Source organism: Zosterops lateralis (assembly GCF_965231275.1).
Source record: "Zosterops lateralis genome assembly, chromosome: 8".
In the NCBI taxonomy this organism is placed as follows: domain Eukaryota; kingdom Metazoa; phylum Chordata; class Aves; order Passeriformes; family Zosteropidae; genus Zosterops; species Zosterops lateralis.
Window position 1 is genome coordinate 18,403,617 of NC_139768.1, and position 20,480 is coordinate 18,424,096.

The 20,480-nt window shown below is 42.9% G+C and overlaps 1 protein-coding gene across 2 annotated transcripts in view; it reads left to right on the plus strand.

Moving 5' to 3' along the window:
- The window catches only part of MXI1 (MAX interactor 1, dimerization protein), a 55,089-nt gene that overhangs the window by 22,801 nt on the left and 11,808 nt on the right, over nt 1-20,480 (plus strand). For both annotated transcript variants that reach the window (XM_083866448.1, XM_083866449.1), the window contains exon 3: nt 4,120-4,149. In XM_083866448.1, coding sequence (XP_083722574.1) covers nt 4,120-4,149 — 30 coding nt within the window. The remainder of the gene's footprint in view (nt 1-4,119; nt 4,150-20,480) is intronic.

A 20,480-nucleotide genomic window follows, 5' to 3' on the forward strand; every position in this document is an offset into this window, starting at 1 on the left:
AGGAGAAGTAGCTGAACCTGAGTGAAGTAAGACAGAAAGCAGTTGGCCTGGTCTGCAGATGAATGTTCTTGTTTTTCTAAACATGATTCAGGTAACTGTATCCTAATTTTCACATGCTGGTGGTATATTTATTTCGTTATTAAACTCTTGATAAAGCTGAGTGGGGTGAGTGAATTTGGAGAAGCACTGGGTCTGTGTAGGCATTAAGGATATACTGGAAGATGCCAGCAGCACCTCCTGAGACAACAGTATGTCTGTTGTGGTGCAGGTGGAGCTCTTGGAGTCCTGCACTCCTCTGGAGCCAGGAGCTGATGCCAAATACAGGCAGGAAGATGATCAGGTTCAAGAGAGATGACAGGATTGTTGGGTCTGAATGCCATCTGTGTATTGCATAGGACAAGGGCTCTCGAGGGCTGTGTTCTCCTCAGTAGGAAATAGTTACCTCACTGAGAACCCAGACCAAAATGCAGATGTTCTGCAAATGCAAGTATTGGCCCATTTATCAATAATAAATGTGTAAACCAGAAAGGTCAGCTGTGTTTAATGTCATATGGCAGCTTTGTGATTTTAATTACAGTAAAAACCCCAGTAACAAATGAATTCAGTGCTCTTTAGAGCTTGTTCCTTTCTGATGCAGTTAGTTGTGTTGCCTTACCTGTGCTCAGGCAAAGTTTGGCTGCCTCTGCCATGGTAGAAGAGATTTTATTTAAATAAAGAAAATGGGGTAAAGTGGCAAATAACTTGCAGATTCTCATTTACTAGGAGACATCAGTGTAGCTTAATGTTTCAGCAGCACCCTGTTACTGTGTTGGGTAGCAAAGTTGCAGGCAGTATCACTATAACTGGCACAAAAAGGATGTTGCATTTGACCTTAAATTAAAATGACTGACAACTGCTGCTTCCCTCTTTCTTCCTATTTTGTGTGCAGTTTCAGGTATCTGGGGTAAATTGGGATAACCTGAGTTTGTCCTCTTTCAACTTTTTGTTGCTTAAAATCTTGACAGAGACTGCTCTGCTATTTTTGTTGTTGTTTGCTTGGTTCCTTTATCTTAAGCTTCTGAAACTCATTCTTGATCTTTTTCCAAGCTGTTTTCAAAATGTAGTGAGCAGGATCCTCCTCCTTAATAACATTTCTTCAGTTTTTAGGAGTAGTTATCTGTTTGGGTGTTTTAAATTGGCTGTTAAAGAACTGACTGCTATAGAAACCTGACTTTTAAATGAGGACCCTGCAGACGGTTTGTGCTTGAGCTACTTTTAAATTGCAGCTGACGTTTTGAGCAGTGCCAGTCCATGTGCTTGGTCTTTTGTTTTCCCCTCTGAATGCGTCCATACCCGCCTGGCTCTGGCTTCAGCTTTGCAGGTTCTGCTTCCCCTGTCTGCCTGACAGCAGGGATGTGAATTCCCCTGGTTTGTGGTCCGTGCTCAACAGCAGTGTCCTTGTTTCACTGGGTGACACAGGCTGTGGCTGGCTGTCGGCAGCAGCACAGTGGTGTCACACTGAGCACACTGGTTACTTGCTGTTGTGCAGCCAGAGTGCTCCCCCAGTTCTGGTGGTAGTTTTCAGCTGTAGTGTTCATCCTGTACCCATCAAAAAGCTGGTGGTGGTGCACAAGGATGAGGCCTTGATTTCAGTCTGCTGATAGTCTCTGAGTTCTCAGTTGATGATAAGACCAGCTCACTTAAAGAGATCCAGTTACATTTGTTTCTGTACCTATTTAAGACACTTCTTTTTCTGAGTTGTATCAGTAGATGTTCCTCCACTTTTTTCCACTTCACTGACAGCACTGTCATTGTTTAACTCCAAATAAATCTTAGTAACACGTGCAGCCCAAAGATGAGAGGTCAAAACTAATTTTTAGATTAGGAGCTGTGGAAAATTACATGAATAATGAACCGAAGAGACAGTTTTTTTCCCTTTATGTGTTGTCTAAGCAAAAGGAAACTGTCACAGAAAGTGCAAGTTAGTGAATGGTGATAGTGGGGAGCAGTGCTGAACTTTTTTCCTAAGTTTGGGTGTAATAAAAGATTAAAACTTCTCCAAATGGTCCCCTGTGACTAAGCAAAACATAGGCAGGTAGGAGAAGAAGCCTCCCTGTAGGATTCATTCAATGCTGCTGAGATTCTTTAATTTGCATTCGGCTTCAGTGGGGAAGGTGTTGAGGGGGGTTGTTTTTTTTTTTCCTTGCACAGACGTGGTTAAAAGTCACAGCAAATATTTCCTGACTTGGTGAAAAGCCTGTGACCTCTCTCAGTTGTCTTGTTCATCAGAAGGCAGATAGGTAATAAAGAGTCTCCTGTGTGAGAGGAGTAAGGAGAACCTGCTGTTTTAATTTTGTTCACAGCAGTGGGCCAAACTTTGTTCTCTCAGTGCTGGCCTCGGTAATTGGCTCGATATAATACAGGAATTCAAGCCATTGCATATCTTTGGCCTTATAACTGCTAATGTCACAGCCAAGAAGAGTGCAGAGTCTCCTGTAGGAAACATACAGTAAAAAAGAACAATAAGCGTGTTTCAAACTATATATGGGCAGTGGTTCTAAAGGGCCTCAGCTCGGCCCTGATGGGTTCATTTGGGTTCAAGTTGCCAAGACAAATGGATTTTGCTGGTTTAGTCTTGGGGTGGGGGGGGATGGGAATGTGAGTTCGGGGTTTGATTTGTGGGATTTTCTGGACTAAATATTGTGTTCATGTTTCTGACTCCTGGGAACCAGAATGAAGGCATTCACTACTTTTGGGAGGGAAATCAGGAGTTTTCTCAGTGTAAAGTGTTTGGCTGTAGTGTGCCTTGCCTTTAGGGTATCCCATGTCCTGCTGAGCAGGGTGGCTTGCACAGGTATATGGTAACATTCTGATTTTCCTCTGCTCTCAGCCATGGTCAGCTAAGACTCATTTACCTTGTTTTTTGCAAACATCCACAGTTTATTCATGATTTTCAATGAGGTTCTAACACCTGTTAGGCGCTCCTCCTTCCTTTTTTTGGAGAAGCATTTAATTATGACAGGGTTTCCCTTGGAGCACATCCTCCATTCAGTTTCCTAATTGTAGAATTCTCTGTGGGATTCTCCAGATGGGGGATAGAGGATAATCTTCTCAGAGCTCCGGAAGAAATGTGATGCCAAATTAGAGAAAATAGATCCTTTTTATTAAGCTCTTGGGTTCTTTTTACTCTTATTTTAAGGTGGCCTTCTGTTAAAGAGAAATGTTGGACAAATGGCTATCCTTTTTAAATAATCTTCAACAACCTTACCTGGGTTAGATTAGAAATCCTGAATGGATTTAAACTTTTTTTGCCACTCATTCTGTCATCACAGAGGCAGAGAGAATGAACTTGCCTGTTTCCCTTTTGTTTCCAGGTGGTTTCATTTTCAAGCTGCAGAGCTCTAAATTAGGGAATACTGGCAGTGTGTTTGGCATGGTGGGCAGGCTTAAAGACAAAGCTCCCTCCTTTGTCACAGTGTCATTTTATGGGTTGTCACTGCATGCTGGTGCTGTGGCAGTGCTGTTCCCATCCCCAGGAGTTTCCAGGCATCCAAACTGTTCTAGTGCCAGTGATGTTTGCAAACATGGCAGTACTGGCCATCTCGTTCTGTGTCCAAATGCTGGTCATGTCTGCTTCTGATAAATTGGCTAAATCTGGCATGTGATGGCTGAAGGGCTCCAGGGGCTGCCCCTACAGAGCCAGTTCTGCTGGAAGGAAGGTTCACATGTCTTTGATAGACAAATTAATGCTCCACGAGCTCCTGTGTTAGCAGATGATACCGATATTTTTATAGGGTGAATGAAGAAACTAAAGCACAGAGAAAAAACTTCAGTCCTATACTGAGTTGGTGGCAGTGCCAGGAGTCTGGTCCCTTGCTCTAATCATTGCCTCTCTCTGGGATTTGGTGTGCATTTAAGTCTCTAGGGAACATTTTCTTTAGCAGTAAGGGTACCAGCTTTTGCACTGGAGGGAAGGAACATCTTGTCAGCAAAGAGGATGAGGTTATAGATTTTAATGTATGTAGTTGGTTGGCTTTGCACTGTAATGTGGCAGTGGGGATGTGTGCAGCTTGCAGCAGTTGAACTTTGCTGTTCAGAGGTCAAAGGTGGCTAATCCAAATTTTTTTTTTTATCTTCCAGGTCTACGCACAACGAACTAGAAAAGAACCGGTAAGTAGCTAATGAGCTGAATTCTGAAAAACATAGGCCTGGTAAGTGAAATGTGCTTTGACCTTACTGATGCAGGTGCTCTTTGATCTGCTCAGACAGCTGTGAGTGACCACACTGCATCACGAAGTTTTAAAACTTGGGGGGAAGACACAAAAAGATCTGAAAAAGAAGCCTTGTTTTTGGTTGGTTTTTTCTCTCTCTCTCTCTGAAAAGGCAAGAAGTGACCCAGTTTTGTGACTAATCTGTATGCAGAGTAAATACTGTTCTTCTCCTGACACAGTGAAATCTGATTGGGGCACTTTCCATACATGAGGTTGCTACGGGATCAGGTTTCTTGGGCGCTGGGTACTGTGTGTTACCATGAAGGGAAGGACAGAGCCCTGAGCTCTGCACCCTCTCCCCCCACCCCTGCACTGGGCTGTGATAGTTTCTGTAGCACAGAAGAAAATGCCATTGTCCAGAGGCTGGGAGGTCTGGCTACCAGCACTCCTGCGGAGACTCTTCTAACCTGTTCTAGGGTTGCGCCTGTTTATCCTTGAATCTGACGTTTCAGCAAGCCCTGCAGTTTTGGTACTTGGCTGGCTCTCCTATATGACTCAACCTTTTGTAACAGGAGTTAAAGTAAGATAAATACCATTGAGACAAGGGGAGCTAGTTCACACACAGATCAGATTATCGCCTTCCATTCAGGATGCTATAGTTAAGGTTGTGTCAGGGTTTCCATTATAAACTTATCTTGGCTCTTCTGTGGGATTTTAGGGGGCTGAGGGTGGGTGTCTGTGTTTTTTGTGGCTGCTGTAACAAAGGTGGTGCTCTGGCCAGCTGCTCCTATGAAGAAACCCCCAGGGTGGGAAGGAAAGCAGAGTCTAAATAGGTTGATTGCCTCCTCTTCTCTCTTAGCAGCCATCATTTAACAAGGGATGGGAGGACTGTGAGGATGGCCAAAGATACACAGAGGCTTTGAGCCAAGTGTGTATTTGTATTCAGACAAGATCTTCCCATGTGGCTTCAAAGGAATTGGAGCTGAGTACCTCATGAATTGTGTTGCCCCCAGTTTCTCCCACATCTGCCTCCCCCTAGCAGCACCAATGCTGGGAAGCAGCTTGGCCTTTGGATGGTGTGGGTGTTTTCTTCCAGCCTGTGCTTCTGCCTCCTGGTATTTTTGAGTATCTGCCGAGTTGCCATGGTCTTGTCTCTCTGGGTTGATGCAGGGTGGGTTTTTTATTTGGGTTATGTTGCTCCCTGAGCTTCAGCCTCTCCTATGTCAGATTGAACTGTGTTAGGGAGTGTTGGCTCCTGGGTTTTCAAGTGCTCTCTCTGGTTCTGTTTACCAGTGAGGGAAGGAAAATGCAGTCTTTGGGTCTGACCCAGAACTGAAGGTGCAATTTTCTCCATGACAACAGGAAACCGTCACTAATTTTCAATGTGCTTATTTGCATATCTAATTGTTACTGCAAATGATGCTTGCACTCAGTACAGCTTTAGAGCAGTACTGTACATTTAGAGATGTCTCCATCTTCCCCTGTACCAACTTGATCCTATCACAGTGGCCAAGTTTGCATGGATATGTGATCATCATCCTTTAGCCTGAGGGCAGGCGGCAAAATTTCTCACTCACTGTGTGGGTGAGATCTTAGCAGTGAGTGCTACATACTTACTATCCAGCTAAGGACTTTGTGGACTGATGGGGTTGGGATATGCTGGGTACCAGTTGTCTGAATTGAGGAAGTTTCTGCCTTGATTCCCTGTCTTTAACTGAGGACAGTAATATTATCTGAGGTGGAGATACCATAAGGATTGACTATTGACTAGCATGTCAAGAAGTGTTACTCGTGAGAGAAGTGTTATTACTTGAGATTCTCCTTATGCCACCTTTTCCTGAATATTGACAAGGTGTTTGATTGCTGCAGAATTTGTCCTTCCATTTTCAGTTGGTGTAAATATCTCTCTCTTCCTTTCCTTTTGTCTGTTATTCTCCTTAGTCCCCACCTGCTCCAGGCTGAAGATTCCTAACCATCAGCCTTCTCAGCAAGGTCTTTCCTCCAGGGCTTCCCATTCCGGGGAACTGTATTCCAGGTCTGTCTCAGACATGGTTTTACAAGCCTTTGGTTTTCATCCTTCTGGGAAGGGCACACGTTTGATCCCATTGGGTGCTCTGTACAGGCAAACTCCTATATCTGCAACTTTGGTCAGGAGCCTGATGTTCCTGGTTTGGGATTGTCTGGCCCTTGATGCAGATGCTATGGCTTGATCAGCTACTCACATCTGCAAACCCAGCTAGACTCTGTAATGCCTTTGCTGTGTTTGCAGTGTTCATTACCAGTGATTTGGGCAGCGAGTTCCATACTGGAAGCATTTATTTTCAAACTCCACAGCAGTGTTTTCTGAGTGAGGGGGATTGCTTCTTGTGTTCCCCAGCTCCATGTTTTATTTGCTGTGTTGTTAAGTTTGTCAGTGTCTCCAGACTGAACTGTTACAAATATAAAAGCCCTGATACTAATAGCTTTGTGGCTGACAGGTGCTCATTTTCCCTATTATTTGAGATTATTCCATCTGAATCTCACTGTTATCTCTATTATTGACACACACTATAATTTTCAAAATTGTCCACTGTTAGGTCTCTGACTCTGTTTTTTTCCCTTCTTGTCTGTGAACAGCAGTCTTCTTATGTTCAGTTAAATTTTGCTTTAACCCATTCAACAATTACACAGAGTTTGTTTCAAGCAGTAGCAAGATAATATTAGTAAAACAAAAAGCTCTTCTCCTTTTTGAATATGTGATTTAGCTTGGATTCAGTATTGCAGAGCTGGTGACGTTTTAATTTGTACCCCTTTAATGTAGAAAACCCCCTAAAAGTGTATTTTAAAATATTAAAGCAAATTTTTAAGGTCTACTGCTTGAAAATATTTCACTCCAGAACACTCCACTGGTTCTGCTAAGGAGCTGTTTGATTTGGTACCAGACATTAGCTGTAGTATTTAAATGTCTCCTCTTCTGGCTTTGATTTGGGTTTTTTCATTTTAAAAGATTGCAGTGACATTTATATAAGGGACTTCGTTTGTTGTAAAAGATTAAAGTTAATTTATACTTATTATCTCTCATTAATCCTCACACTGAAGAATTTTATTTAATGGGTATGTGTCTCAGTTTATCTCTGCTCAGGATGAGTCATAGCTTGCATTTAAACAAGAAACCAGCATTCTTCTCATCTGCTTCAAGAGTAACTAAAATGATACTTTTTAGTCCTTTAACCGCCTGCCAAAAAAACTGATGTGTAAGCAACACTTCATGGTTTTCTGAAAGGAAACAAGATAAAGTGTGTAACTGAAAGATGAACTTTCCAAGTGTAATGTTTTTCTCCTAAAGGATAACAAATGAAATTGAGGCCAAAGGTAAATGTTGTGTGTTATATATACAGATAATATATATAATGGTGTTTGCTGTTGTCTGTGAACATTTTGGACACATGGCCGTGTTAGGAGGATGTGGCCAGTGTGGTTTGAAGGGAACACACGCAGTTCTGAGGTGACTTCCTGCTGCTCTGTGAAGTGGCAGTTCTGGTAGACCAACACAGGGGTGGTGTCTGCCAGAAAAGTTACGTCTCCTGACAGAGTTTTGTAATCCTATTGATCAGATTTAAAAAATAATAAAAAAAAAAAAAAATAAAAAATTCAACATCATTTTTCTGTATATCATACATTGTTCTATTAGGTTTTGATGATGATTGCTTTGTAATACAGCAGAAGGAAGGAAAACAAAGCTGAGCAATTGGGTAAAGAATGAATTATGAGAGCATATTTTTCTTATAGTAACAATAATTCAGTTCAAACAAAAGATAGATCCAAGGAGGTAAAGAGACCTTGGGGTCACTGAAAATAGAATTTTCTGAAGATCTTGCAGAATTTGTCGCTCTGCAAAAGTACATCACTTAGAAAGAAAAAGGAAAAAGTCTAAAGAAGACAAACTTCTAAACCAAGTTGCTAGTTTGTTTCATATAAAAGCACAGAGTGAACTGGTGTAACATCCTTTCTCTCTGATATCTTTTGAGATGATCAGAAGCAAAGAAGACAAACACATAGCAAGGATCAAGTCCTGTGGTTTTTAGGCTGACTCTTACCAGAATCCCCCATCCTCAGTGGTTCCTCACCCATTCTTTCTTTGACGTGAGACTGTTTATTGCAGAGCAGTTTTCCAAGGCGGTTTCTCACCCCGAGCTGACTGTTGTGCTTGGGTGCCTTTCTGAGGTAGTGGATAAGATAAAGAAAAAACCCTACTGAATGTTCAGGAGAGAACCATGACCTGGGTCAGCTTGCACTGAAACACAGGGGCCTTCTGAGGCTCTGCAGCATTTGCACTGTTTGGTTCTGTTTCTTTAGAACAAGGGCTTTGAGTGTGTCTTAGGAAAAGCATTTAATGTAGGGCTTTTAAATGGTGCAGACAAGCTGTCTAGGCTGGGAAAGATAGAGGGAAGGGAAATGAAAGTATGGTGAATCCTTGCTACTCTCAATAGACAAGGATAATTGTGCTTTTGTAGTGCTATATATACTTGCCAAGGCAATCTGATCAGTGTTTGTCTTGAACCAACTAATCAATGTGGTGTTGAGTTCAGTGCTATTTATCAGGAGAGCTGGAACAAGAAACTAATCCAGTAAATTTCATTTGTTCTCTGGAGTGGGCTTTGTTTTCATGCTAACTTCATGTAGCAAACATTGACAGTACATATTGTTTTCCTCATTAATACAACTTGGAACCTGTGATGTTCCTAGCAACATCCAGCACAGCTGAGCATGCATCTTTCTTTGACACATCCAAAGGTCAGAGCATTCACTGATCCAACTTGCTCCTTGTGGGAGCTGTAGCTAAACTCTCCTGTCTCCAAGGCCAGTGTGGAACAAGAGCTGGAGGTAGTTGGCTGTCTACACCTCTGTTGTTTGGATGACAGATGCCTCTGTTTTCAGCTGGGACTAACAATTTTCAACAGAGCTGCAGCATGTTTCTCTGTTTTAGGAGATCTGGATAACTTATTACAGTGCTGTTCTGTTTTTATTTAACCTGGAGAGGGTGAAGCTGGTGGTTTTTGGAGTAAGGCTGTTAGAGAGCTGTTCTTTCTGGATAGGTCCAGGCTCAGCCAGTGTTATTTGCAGTCAGTCTGCCTTTTGCTATTTCCTTGCATTGCTCTGAGAACTCGCCAGTCGCTGGTGTCACACTGGGGAAGGCTGACCACCACACTTGCTCATGCAAAGTGCCTCCTTGGGCAGAAGCAGCATTTTGACTCACAACTGAAAGTCTGCAAAGGCTTTGTTTCACATTGGCTGAGTTGCTGAACATTCTGAACTCTGACTACAGCTGCTGCAAAAGGACAGTTAGTTTCCATGCCAAGATTTGAAGGAAACAAAGTGATCCACATTTTATTGCAAGTCCTTTAGTACTGCTCATATAGGAATTTCTAGTTTCAACATGATTTTTTTTTATTCAAAGTGATGCAGTGAAGAATGTATGCATGCCTATCATCCTTTCTGCTCCCAGATCTCTGCATCTCCCTTAGGAATCCAATAGCTGTTGAAGAAAGAAGAGGGAAAAGAACAATACTACTATTTTGGATAAACTGTCACAAAGAAAAATGTTTTTGTTTCAACAGTGTTACACAATAAAATCACTGTTATAAGCCATTTTTTAGAAACAGATATTTATCACAAAGCCCCTCTTAAATAAGATGTGTTTGGGGTGCTTTTTGATGTGTTTTTCTCCCATGTTGTAGAAAGAACTGTCAGCACAATCTGCTTGGCTTTGTCATAATGGTCTGATGCTGAGAATCTTTTCATCATCCTGCCTCCCAGAAGGGAGACTTGAGAGGAAACCCCCATCTTGGAAAGAAACATTCTCTGCAGTCAGGTCTCTGCACCAAATCAAAGGTCACCAGTCTGATTTGGAGTGCATCATTGCCAGCTGTGGTTCCTGAATCTCTTCCCAAACTTTCATCCTCAGATTTCTTCTTGGGTGCATTGCCATAGTTTTCATTCAGGCTGAACTCTGTCCAATTCTGTACATTTATGGCTGTCCTCAAAAAATTATAAAGACTGGGCAAATGCCCTCTGTAATCAGTGAGCTTGGACCTCTGGCCCCAGGTAGGAAGTCAGGCATTCAGCTTTCCTGGCTCTATTTTCAGTCATGTCATGGCTCTGCACTTACCATCTCTCTCCTGGATGGATCTCTGGAAACTTTGCAGGCTTGCTTTTTTTTTCACAGGGTGCTCTTTGAGGTGCTGAGAGCCAGCAGTCCTGATGCAACAACTTTTCTTGTTCAAGTGACTAACATTGCTTGAGGGCCTGAAAGCACTGCTAGCTAGAAGCCAGTTGGGAATTTCTGCTGTAGGGAAGATGAAGTAATAAGAATATAATTTTGAGACAGATCACCTGTTAATGACAAATTTCAGGACCTTGTACTCTTGGGGCAGAAGTTGGAGTTGTATGTGTTGATCTACATCTGGTACATGTAATAATGTAGCCTGTGCAGACTTGTAATAACCAAAGGAAGTGGGATAGGAAATGAAGGAAACATGCTCTTGTTCTTTTTTCTATATGTGGCCCATTTTTACCAAAGTATGACAGCTTTGATAACCTCTAACCTGATATTCCAAGGGAAGATGGGAAGAGTGAGATGCCCCCAGGTGTCTCCTGATGTGACATCTGCCAGATGAGAAGCCAAAACATGCATAGAGCTGGTGCCTGGATGAAGAAAAGGAGCAGGGACAAGTGTGCACTGACCCATTCCTTTGCTTCATTGATCTACATCTCCAGCCAGTTGTTTACCTTTTCTGTCCTTCAAACAAGTTTCCCCTATCCCACCTTCCTTCAAAACTTCATGCTCAGTCCTTGTGTCGCTCTCAGTGTCCTTTGTCCCCTCAGTGTTGGCCAGGGCCAGGAGGTGCCACATGACACTTTCTCCCATAAGGAAGGAGAAGATGGACACAAAGCTGAGGCACATTTGCTGCTTTGGGAGACACCAGTATGGTCTAACTCCTAGTTTTGGGTGCTGTGATGGTAAATGCAAGTGTGTGACAGGTGTTCACAACATCGTCTGGGAGAGGAGAGGAGGGCTTCATCTTGCAATGGTTTTTGCCTGGCTGCAAATGGTGCTGGTCACCCTGAGTATTTTGCATAACTGTGGGCAAACAGACCTCACAGGTTTCCTCCCAAACAGTGCATGAGAAAACCATAAAACAATTAAATAGGTGAAGTACAACCAAGGGTCAGGAATTCTCACATTAAACAAGTGGATAACATGGACAGGGCCACATCAGGGCCATGGCAGAACATAGCAGTAGATGGTATAATCTACCAGTGTTCCTTCTGCCTTGGGAGTTTGAATTTGTGTGGAAATACTGATCATCTCTCCCTAGTGCTCTTTGTGGTTGTTCCTTACAGTGCCTGTGCAAAATTGGAGTATCCTGTTTTTCAGAATGAAACAGACTTGAGTCTGTTAGATGCAGGCTGAATCTCAGATGAAGATTTTGGATTTGTCTGAGTCTGGAGGAGTGCAGAGGAATCCCTGCATGAGTCAGGTTTTCAGCCCAGTGTTCCATTAAGAAAGCCTAGGGGCTGTCTTTTGAAGCTGTACTTTATGGGTACACTGCTGCCTGAGCATCACTTCCCATTAGCTGTGTAATAAGATTTTCTGTCCCTCTTGCCTGTTAATTATTTACCTTTGAGAGTACATTCATAAAGCAACATGACTTATTTAGGGAAAAATGAAAAGCTTTTGCAAAGCATGGATGCTTTTCTCTCTCTCTCTCTCTCTCTTTTTTTTTTTTTTTTTTTTTTTTTTTTTTTTTTTTTTTTTTTTTTTTTGCCTGGTAGTTGAGTTATAAGACTCAGGATGAAGAACAGATTGCTATGAATGGGAGATTTTGCAAATGAGCGTGTTCAGCTCACAAAAGGTGAGGCAGGAAAGGGGATGTAGCAGTTACAGAGTGATCTTGTAACTGTCTGTACAAGGGTTTCTGCACAGGAGGGGCTGAGGGAAAGGAGGATTGGTACAGAAAAGCTTATTCATGAAGCCACCAGTGGAAACAGGACATGAGTTTGAAATGCAGTGTTACTTTTATAGAAGCAGACTCTACATGGTATCAGTGGGTTCACACACGGTCCAGACTGATAACAGTTCCTATGGTGGGGGTGTGGGTTTTATCATGGTAGGTAGTAAACAGCTGCACAAAATTTAGTCATGCTTACAAAGTCAAGTGCAGGCTGCTGTCTCTGAGTTGTCTGGTTGCTGAGCCAGGGTGGAATATCTAAAAGCATCTGAATCATTTAGAAGCACAGCTCTTAATGGCTCTCGAGTGAATACTTGCTCCTTCACTTGGGCAGTTGTTGCTCCTCTCTAGTTGTCCCTACAGTCCTGTGGTTATGCAGAGTCATTTGGGGAACAGTGCCAAGGGTTCCTTACTGTCCAGGACAGTGAATAATGTAAAAACAAAAGGAGGGCATTTGATAGACACTGCCCTTCTTGTGGTTAAGTGGATGTGTTTGTAGTAAAAGGGCAAGGACCCTTCCACGTGGGTGAAGGCTGGCAAAGCCATACAGCCATCAAGGGGGGCTATGTGGAAAGGTAGTTGATGCCAGACTTGATTTTGCTGCTTATTTGTATGTGGGAAGATCTCCCTGTGAGCATCCCAGGAAAGAAAAGGAACAGAACAGGAAGATTCAGAGGGGAGATCAGCCAGGAGGAGTCCACTGTGGCTGTCACTAGCCTTGGAGAAGAGCCTAGTCAGCCAAGAGTGTTCCAGGACCTGACAACAGGAAGCCACCAGCATTTTCATGTGCTACTGCAACATGGAAATGCTGTGCACTGCTGTTCTTTTTCTCTCAGAGCTGGATTGTGCAGGAGTGATTGCTTTGGCTCTCCCAAGAAGTTCTGGATGATGTGTCCTACTCATTTTCCTCTGAGGAGAGACTTTATAGTACTGCTTAAAGACACAACCTGCTGCACACTTGGGTAATTCATTCTAATTCCACGTGGTAAAGCCCAGCCCTTAGATGGGAATTGTTCTGCACCTTCTGGGAACTCAATGAAATTGTTGAAATGAGTCATTCTAAAAGGAGGAGCAGTGCAGCAGGTTTATTGTAGAAATCAGAGGCTAAAACAGAGGTTGCATTGTATCTCCCATGTCTCTTATTTCCACCTATTTGGCCTTGTTCCCTGGGGTGGGTTGAGCTGTGGGTTGCCCAGTCAGGTTTTGCCCAGCTGTGTGGGAATCTTCCATACAGTTTGGAAAATACCACTCATTAGCTACACTGGGGTGGTGTCAGGAGGCCAAGCGTGGGGTGAGTACGCGCCTTTGCCCAGATGCACGGTTACGTGCAAGCACACACAGAGAGCTTGCAGTTAAAACCTACGTGCCCTTCTCTTTTTAACAGGGGAAGACAGCCCCAGCTGTGTGTGCAGCTTGGTGTTTCCCTTTGATCTGTGTTTGTTTCCAGTGTTTCTCATAGAGTGGATCCTGGCACTCCTCAGAGCTGTCTGCCCTTTTCCAAGTTTGCAGCTGTGTAACTGCAAAGCTTGCTGGGGTGCAGCCGCTTTCAGCAGTTTGGGTGGGGGGTTCCTCTTCCCTGCAATCCCTCCTGTTGTTTGCTTTGCTCCTGGTCTTTCCTTGCCCGTGTGCACAGCAGGGAGCTGTCTCATTCTGCTAATGGAAACAGTGCCTTGCAGATGCCTCAGGATACACCCTTTTACTTTGCCCGCCTGTTCCCACACACATGGCACTAATGCCCTTTGCCAGCTGCAACTGCCACTCTGGAGCAGATCTTCTACTCTGTCACCCAGGTCAAACCTCAGAGAGGTGCCCAGAGACTCAGCACGCTGCCCCTGCCGCTGGCTCAGACCTTGTACCTAAAGGAGAGCAAGAAACTGTGGTTTCTGAAGTTTTCTGAAGCTGTCAGGGATGGGAGCTGAGAGGGGCCTGCAGCACTCATTTGGTGCCCTCATCCCAAGCAGGATGAGCTCCATGCAAAGCTTTTCTGGCAGGTGCCAATCTAGCATGGGTTTAGAAGCAATTGACAGCAGGTTTGCTTAGGGAAGCAGTGCAGCCTGTTGCCCTCATTAACTGTGGTTACTGCTAGAAAGTTTTGTCTAATGTCTGACTAAGAAGAAAATGATTTCAGCATTGTTCAAGGGAATAAAAAAAGCTGTCCAAAGCTGAGTGTGTGAAGAGTCCCAAATGCTGAATATAGCAGTCAATTTTCATAGCAAGAATCACTCTGTTAGACCCTCAAAGTATGCTGAGGAGTTCTCTCTGAGGCAAATGTGGGGAACTAAAAACATTGATCTTTACTTTTTCCAATGCATGCATTTCCCACTTCACCTAACCCAAAGATCAACTTCGATGCCAAAAAAAGTGGGAAACTGGATGGGAACACTTTATCTCCCATGGATATTCTATGTAATATGACCCTCTTAGGAAATGTGCAGAGCCTGTTCTCCATGGTGTGACCTCTTTTAAACTTTTCTCGGCTTGGAAAAGCAACTTACAGGCTTGGTGTTCACTGCAAAAAACACATGTGGAGATACATTTCAGTTAAGGGATTGCAAAAGGAGAGGAGAAGCAAAATCTTAAATCTAGTGTCATATACTTCAGGAAAACTTGTGAAGGCTCTCTGGAGTCACAAGTGTCTGTTGGAGTTTCTTTGAGATGTGTGTTATGATCTCTGCAAAGAGCACATGTGTTGGTGAAAGAGCGCAATGGGAAGGGGTTTGTACTGTGTGTTGGGCTCCCTGGAAGTGCTCAGCAGCAGTCAGTATAAAGCTGTGGTACACAAGCAGGGGATTCCCATAAGCCCTCCAGGCTGGCTTCTAGGTCTGTGCAGACAGCACTGGTTTGTGCCTTTCTTCAGCTATCCAGGGAAAACAAATTGCATGAGGTTCTTAAAGGATTTTTTATTTTTTTCGTTTCAAAGGAACTTTTTTTTTTTAATTGTTCTGTTATTTAAAATTAAAAATATGATTAATCTTGCCAACTCTTGTAATCTTCACTGCAATTCTGGTGGTACTTGGGGCATCCCAATATCCAGAATTAAGTGTTTCCTATCCCCCACATAAATCCAGTGAGCTAGTGTAACCTTTGTATTTAAAAAACAGAAAGAAGAGGAAGCATGCTATATAGGTGTTTGTTTTTTAAAATAGTGTGATCTGAGCTGCTGTGGTGTATGTTTTTATAATGTGGCCTAAACCATAATGGGATTAACAGTTGGATATCAGAAACTAAATGTTTTAAAGAAGTAAAAAGTTTTGTGACTGTTTGATTGCAGTGTCAACAATATAGTCTTCATCTTGTCTTTCTGATTGTGACTAAACTCCTTTGAAATTCCATCTTGAGAATTGCTTGGGACAGAGGTAAGAGAAGACCTCAGATAGATTTTTGCTGCATATATGGAGTAGTGAGGAGTTACTGATCCATTTTGGGAAATGTGGCCGTGTTGTACTCTGAGCCTTATTAGCTACTGGAGAAGGCTGGATGAAGGGGCTTCCCAGAGAATCCTGGTCTCTTGGCTCTTACCACACCATTGTCCTTGCTGAGCTACATGAGCACCTGAAAACCAGGAGTAGCTATAGCTGTGTGGTACTCCATGAAGGAATTAGAATTAGCTCCATTTTGTGGATGAGTGGTGTGTACTCCAGTTCCTGAAGAATTTACCTGAGGTCATGCAAGCTGTCTGTGGACAGGTCTGGTTCTCACTTAAAGGTCTTGCCTGCTGCATAACCCTTTCCTGCTTTTGGAAATGTTGTCTCCAGTTTGCTATTTCGCCCTTCCTGAAAGTGCCTGCAAGCTCTGCCAGCTCCTGGCTAGCACAGCACTAGGAAAGTCAAAAGGTTTGTCCTTCTGGTTTGCAGCTTGGCTCTCATGCTGAGGAAATCCACCACAGGCTCTCTCTAGATGAATTGTGTTTGGAGAAAATAACCATTTTTTGTTGTTTTCTAGCTATGATTTTTAACAGTAGTGCTTTTTGAAACCAACAAGGAGTCATCTCAGGATGTGGATGCAACACAGAAAATAAAATATCTGATGGTGAAGCAGCAGTGAATCTTGCCTAAGTTCATGAGGCCCTGAGAGTGACATAAGCACTACAAAAGAGCAAGGAAGGAGGGTGTGACTGTGATTTTAAAGTGGTGCTGCTGCAGGTATTTCTGTAATGTCGTGTGGTTATTTTCTTAATACTGCTCTGATAGCAGAGCAAATGGAAACCAGTTTCCATCAAACCAGGGGAGCAGGTGTTCCAGCTCTTCTCTCTTTTCCTTTGTATTGTAAAATATTTTTTTTTCCAAAACAAGCCATGAACCTTTCAGTGTCTGGTTTGTTCCAAGCGGGGTCCTAACCCTTTTCCTGCTGGGAAAGTAAAGGGTCAACAAGCGTAAGGCAGCTAATCCTCCTACAAATGTTAGTTACTCAACTACAGCTGTTCTTGGTTAGGGGGAATCAAATTTGTATCCATTTGTGGCATTGAAGACCCAGACAGGGTCATAGTGGTCTTCTCCAGCTGATCAAAAGTTCACTAGGTAGAGTGTCCTGTGCTGAACATAATGATTTTTGAGCCCTGTTGAAAGCACTAGAAGTTTTGTAGTTGAGCTGAAGCAAATGGAGCAGTTTGCATGTGTTACAGATACATTTTGTCTTGCTTCCAGCTCAGGGAAGTTGTTTCCAAGTAGCCAGCTCCATGCTTTTTCCTTGTTTGAGGAATCTTACATCTCTTGGCCTTCACACACTCCTACAGGAGAAAAAGAAAATATAAGGAAGGTGCTCAGTTAAAGAGAAAGGACAAGGCAGAGGTTTTGTGTTGTTCTTTTCCCCTGAAGTTTATATTGTTTTAATTTTCTAGGCAATTAACTTGTTTTCACACTCTCTGGTGCCTCTTTTCAAAAACTCTTTTTACTTTGATACCTCTGTATGTATGAGATCAGGACATGGCTCACCTGCTGTCCGTGTGCTGGGAGCTATGCTCTGTTCAGGCTCCCCTCTTGAGTAATATTTATAGGTAACTTGAGTTAAAACCATTTGTCACTTAATGTTAGCTAACTCCTAGCCTCTTGAAATACAGTATTGCTGTTTTTTCTGTGCAAAAATCTATATCCAGTAGGAAAAATACTGCTAGGGTCTCTTAAGTTCTCCTTCCTACTGCTTTTTTTCCAAACATACATCTAAGAATGACCTTGGCTGGTAATTCATTTTCCCTGGGAAGTTTGAGGTTAAATTTAAAATAATTTTACAAGGTGAAATTACATGCACTGCTTCCCTTGTTCCAGATGTATGCCCTCTATACCTGAAAGGTACAGTAGATATTTGATGACTCCTTAAATCTTTCTGACAGTGTGAAGAGATATTAGATGAAGACCACATGCTTTCCTTCTGGCATAAAAGATTTTGTGTAAACAAGTATGTCAAATGGTCACATTCTTAGAATATATTTTCATTAGGAATTTTCTTCCATGAGGTAAGCTTCAGAAAATAGATGTATGTGATGGCAAAATTCTTAGTAGCTGTAACTTACCTGTGTAATTTTAAAAATTATTTTAATGACAAAAATAACTTCTGGTACCAGATCAGAATCTATTCTTGACATTGACAAATTTCCCACTCATGATTTTAAAAACAGGAAATAGGTTTTCCCAAATAACCAGTTAATAGCATCCTTTACTCTTTCTGTGACGTACAAATGTCTGTCTTATAAAGCAAATGCTTGCTTCTTTCAGCTGGTTAATGGAAGTACAAGTTTGAAACGTGACTGTATTCGGAAGGCACCGAAGTCCAAGGTCTCTTTCAGTAGTATTGCAAAGGAACAGAGGCTTTGAGGTATTGTGTGTGCTTTTACTGCTATGACATCCTGTGGACCAGGGGTAGGCAGGAGACCAGCTGCCTGCTGGGAATCTCTCTGCTGCCTCAAGTTCTGCCAGGCTCAAGTGCAGGCATGGGTCTTTAAGGGTCTCTGCAGATCCTTGCTAATTCATCTGTTTTCTGGGGTGCACCATCTTGGATTTCTTCCGGAGAGGCTGGAAGGGCCTGGTGGCAGTAGATCTGAGCTGGAGAACTTTCCCATTGCCTGGCAGTTTTAGAGGCCATTAAGGATTATGGAGTGAGAGCATCCCTGTTTCTCAGTGTCTGACTTCAGAAGCCTTGCAGGAGCCCAAAATACTTCTTCATTTCAAAGGCATGATGCTTAGCCAGGAAACCTCTGAACAGAATAATCAAGAAAAGCTGGAGAGTTTGGAAAATCTTGGCTATCTTTGCCGGTGACCTAATTCTAGCAGTAAAGCTGAAAATCCGTAGGTTGCAGCAAAGCAGGTTAGTGCCTCCTCTGCAAGGAGGCAGGTTTCTGATGAATGGCACAGCTGCTTTGCAGGCATGTTGGCAGCATGCAGGAGGATACTGCACTGACTTGGCGGCTGTGAGCACACTGTGTGTCCCTAGAAGGATAATTACAATGGTATTAGTGAGAACCAGGGCACAGGACACCGCTGGCTATTTAAAGAGCAGGTCTATTTTTAACCACCTTTGAGCAAAGATGGAGGTTTTATTAGACTGGGTTTTATAATTAACCAGCCTGGATTGCATGTTGATGTTTACAGCTTACTTTGCATGTTCCCTGATAGTCAAATGCAGGATTGTGTATCCATATCTTATGGCCAGGGCAGGAAATTGCAATACCTGCTTGCTTGGCAGCACATTGAAAAGTTGGTGATAAATGGTCTTGTGCAGGAGGTACCTACATGTGGCCATACTGGCAGCACGTGGGCTGTGTTTTCAAGTCAGAAGGAGAACGTGATATAGAATATTTATGGCCTGTGGTGGCTGTTGGGTTTAGCATGTTGTTGTGAGCACAGCTCGGCTTAAAAGGGGGTTTAGCTGGTAACATTGTCTTTTGTGCTACAGTAAAATATACTTAATTATACTCACCAGGGATTAAAATACTTTTTGACTAATGTCCAAGACCAATAATAGGAGATCCTCAATATATAAATTCAGGGGGAAGTCTGCTCCAGAGCACCTGTTGCTATTTGATGTCTCTTAATAACTGTTTGAATTTCTTGCAAGGAATGGCACAGAGGAGCTGGGAGTAGGCAAGAGAAAGTGTCAGTTGGACACTGAGGTCAGTGTTAGATCTGTATGAAAATGAAGGGGTGAGAGAAGATGCCAGGCATTGATTGATTCCATTCTTCTATTGGGCAGATGGCCACCTAAGCTGCTCTCATCACCTTCTCATTGTGAAGCCCAGGTTATTGCATTTTATCTCTTTCGACTGAGTTGAAGCAGCCCTGTCTCATGGGTGCCTCTGAAGATCAAAGGGGTTATGAAAGGATGCACAGTCATGTTACCAAGCAACTGTGAGTTCATTCTGGAGGAGGCACCTTCCAAAATGACATAATTTTTATTACTTTGAGCATCAGTATTCAAAAGTTTTTGACATTGCCTTTTCTAGTTTTGGAAGTCATGAGATTGCAGATAGTCTCTTTTTTTTAGAAATTGTTTTGTTCATGTAAATGAAGCTTCTGTCTTCTGGCCCTATAGTTCAAAGAAGAAAACTTCAAGATGTGCAACAAATAGGACCCAAAGGCCTAGAAGTTATGCTGTGAATAAAATTAGTCCCAGGTATATCACTTCAGAATCATAATATTGCTTTAGTATAATTATTTGGGATCTACTTGATATAGGAATTTTGGATGCAGTCACAGGAGCCTGTTTCTGTGTCTGTGCATTTGGCAGCTGTATACTTGTTCCAGAGAGTTTCCAATTCAGGATATGGTCAGAGAAGAGGACAAACAAAGCCCAGACAGGCTGGAGGATGGCAGCTAGTGATAGCAGAGCAGAGCAAACAGTGCTGTCAGAGAAGAGAGTGAAAAGGAAGGTAATAGAGACTCAGTGTGAGATGAGAGCAATCCTACTCCCTGAAGTGCTCTCTGAGATGAGGGTGAGACTCCCAGGTTTTCAGAACTGTCCTGTTTACAGCTGTGTCTGCAGTGCTGTGGCTTTGAATCCTGGAAGTGGATGCTCTCTCATGTGTCCAAGTAACTCAAAGTGAATGTAGGCCAACCCCTGCACCCACCGAACAATGTGATTTGCATTTAACATCTGCACAGTGTGAACAGACTGATCAGCCACTGGGAGATACAGCTAAAACCATCAGTTACCACTCCCTACTGCAGCGCCTGTGCATGGGTATTTTCAAAGTGTACACTGGAGAGTGTGGGCAGTACATTTCCAGGTAAACCCTTGCTTTATGCTTACCTTAAGGCTTGTGACTTCTGTTGCAGATGGGGAGAAGGGTTTGTGTGCCCCAAAACTGGCC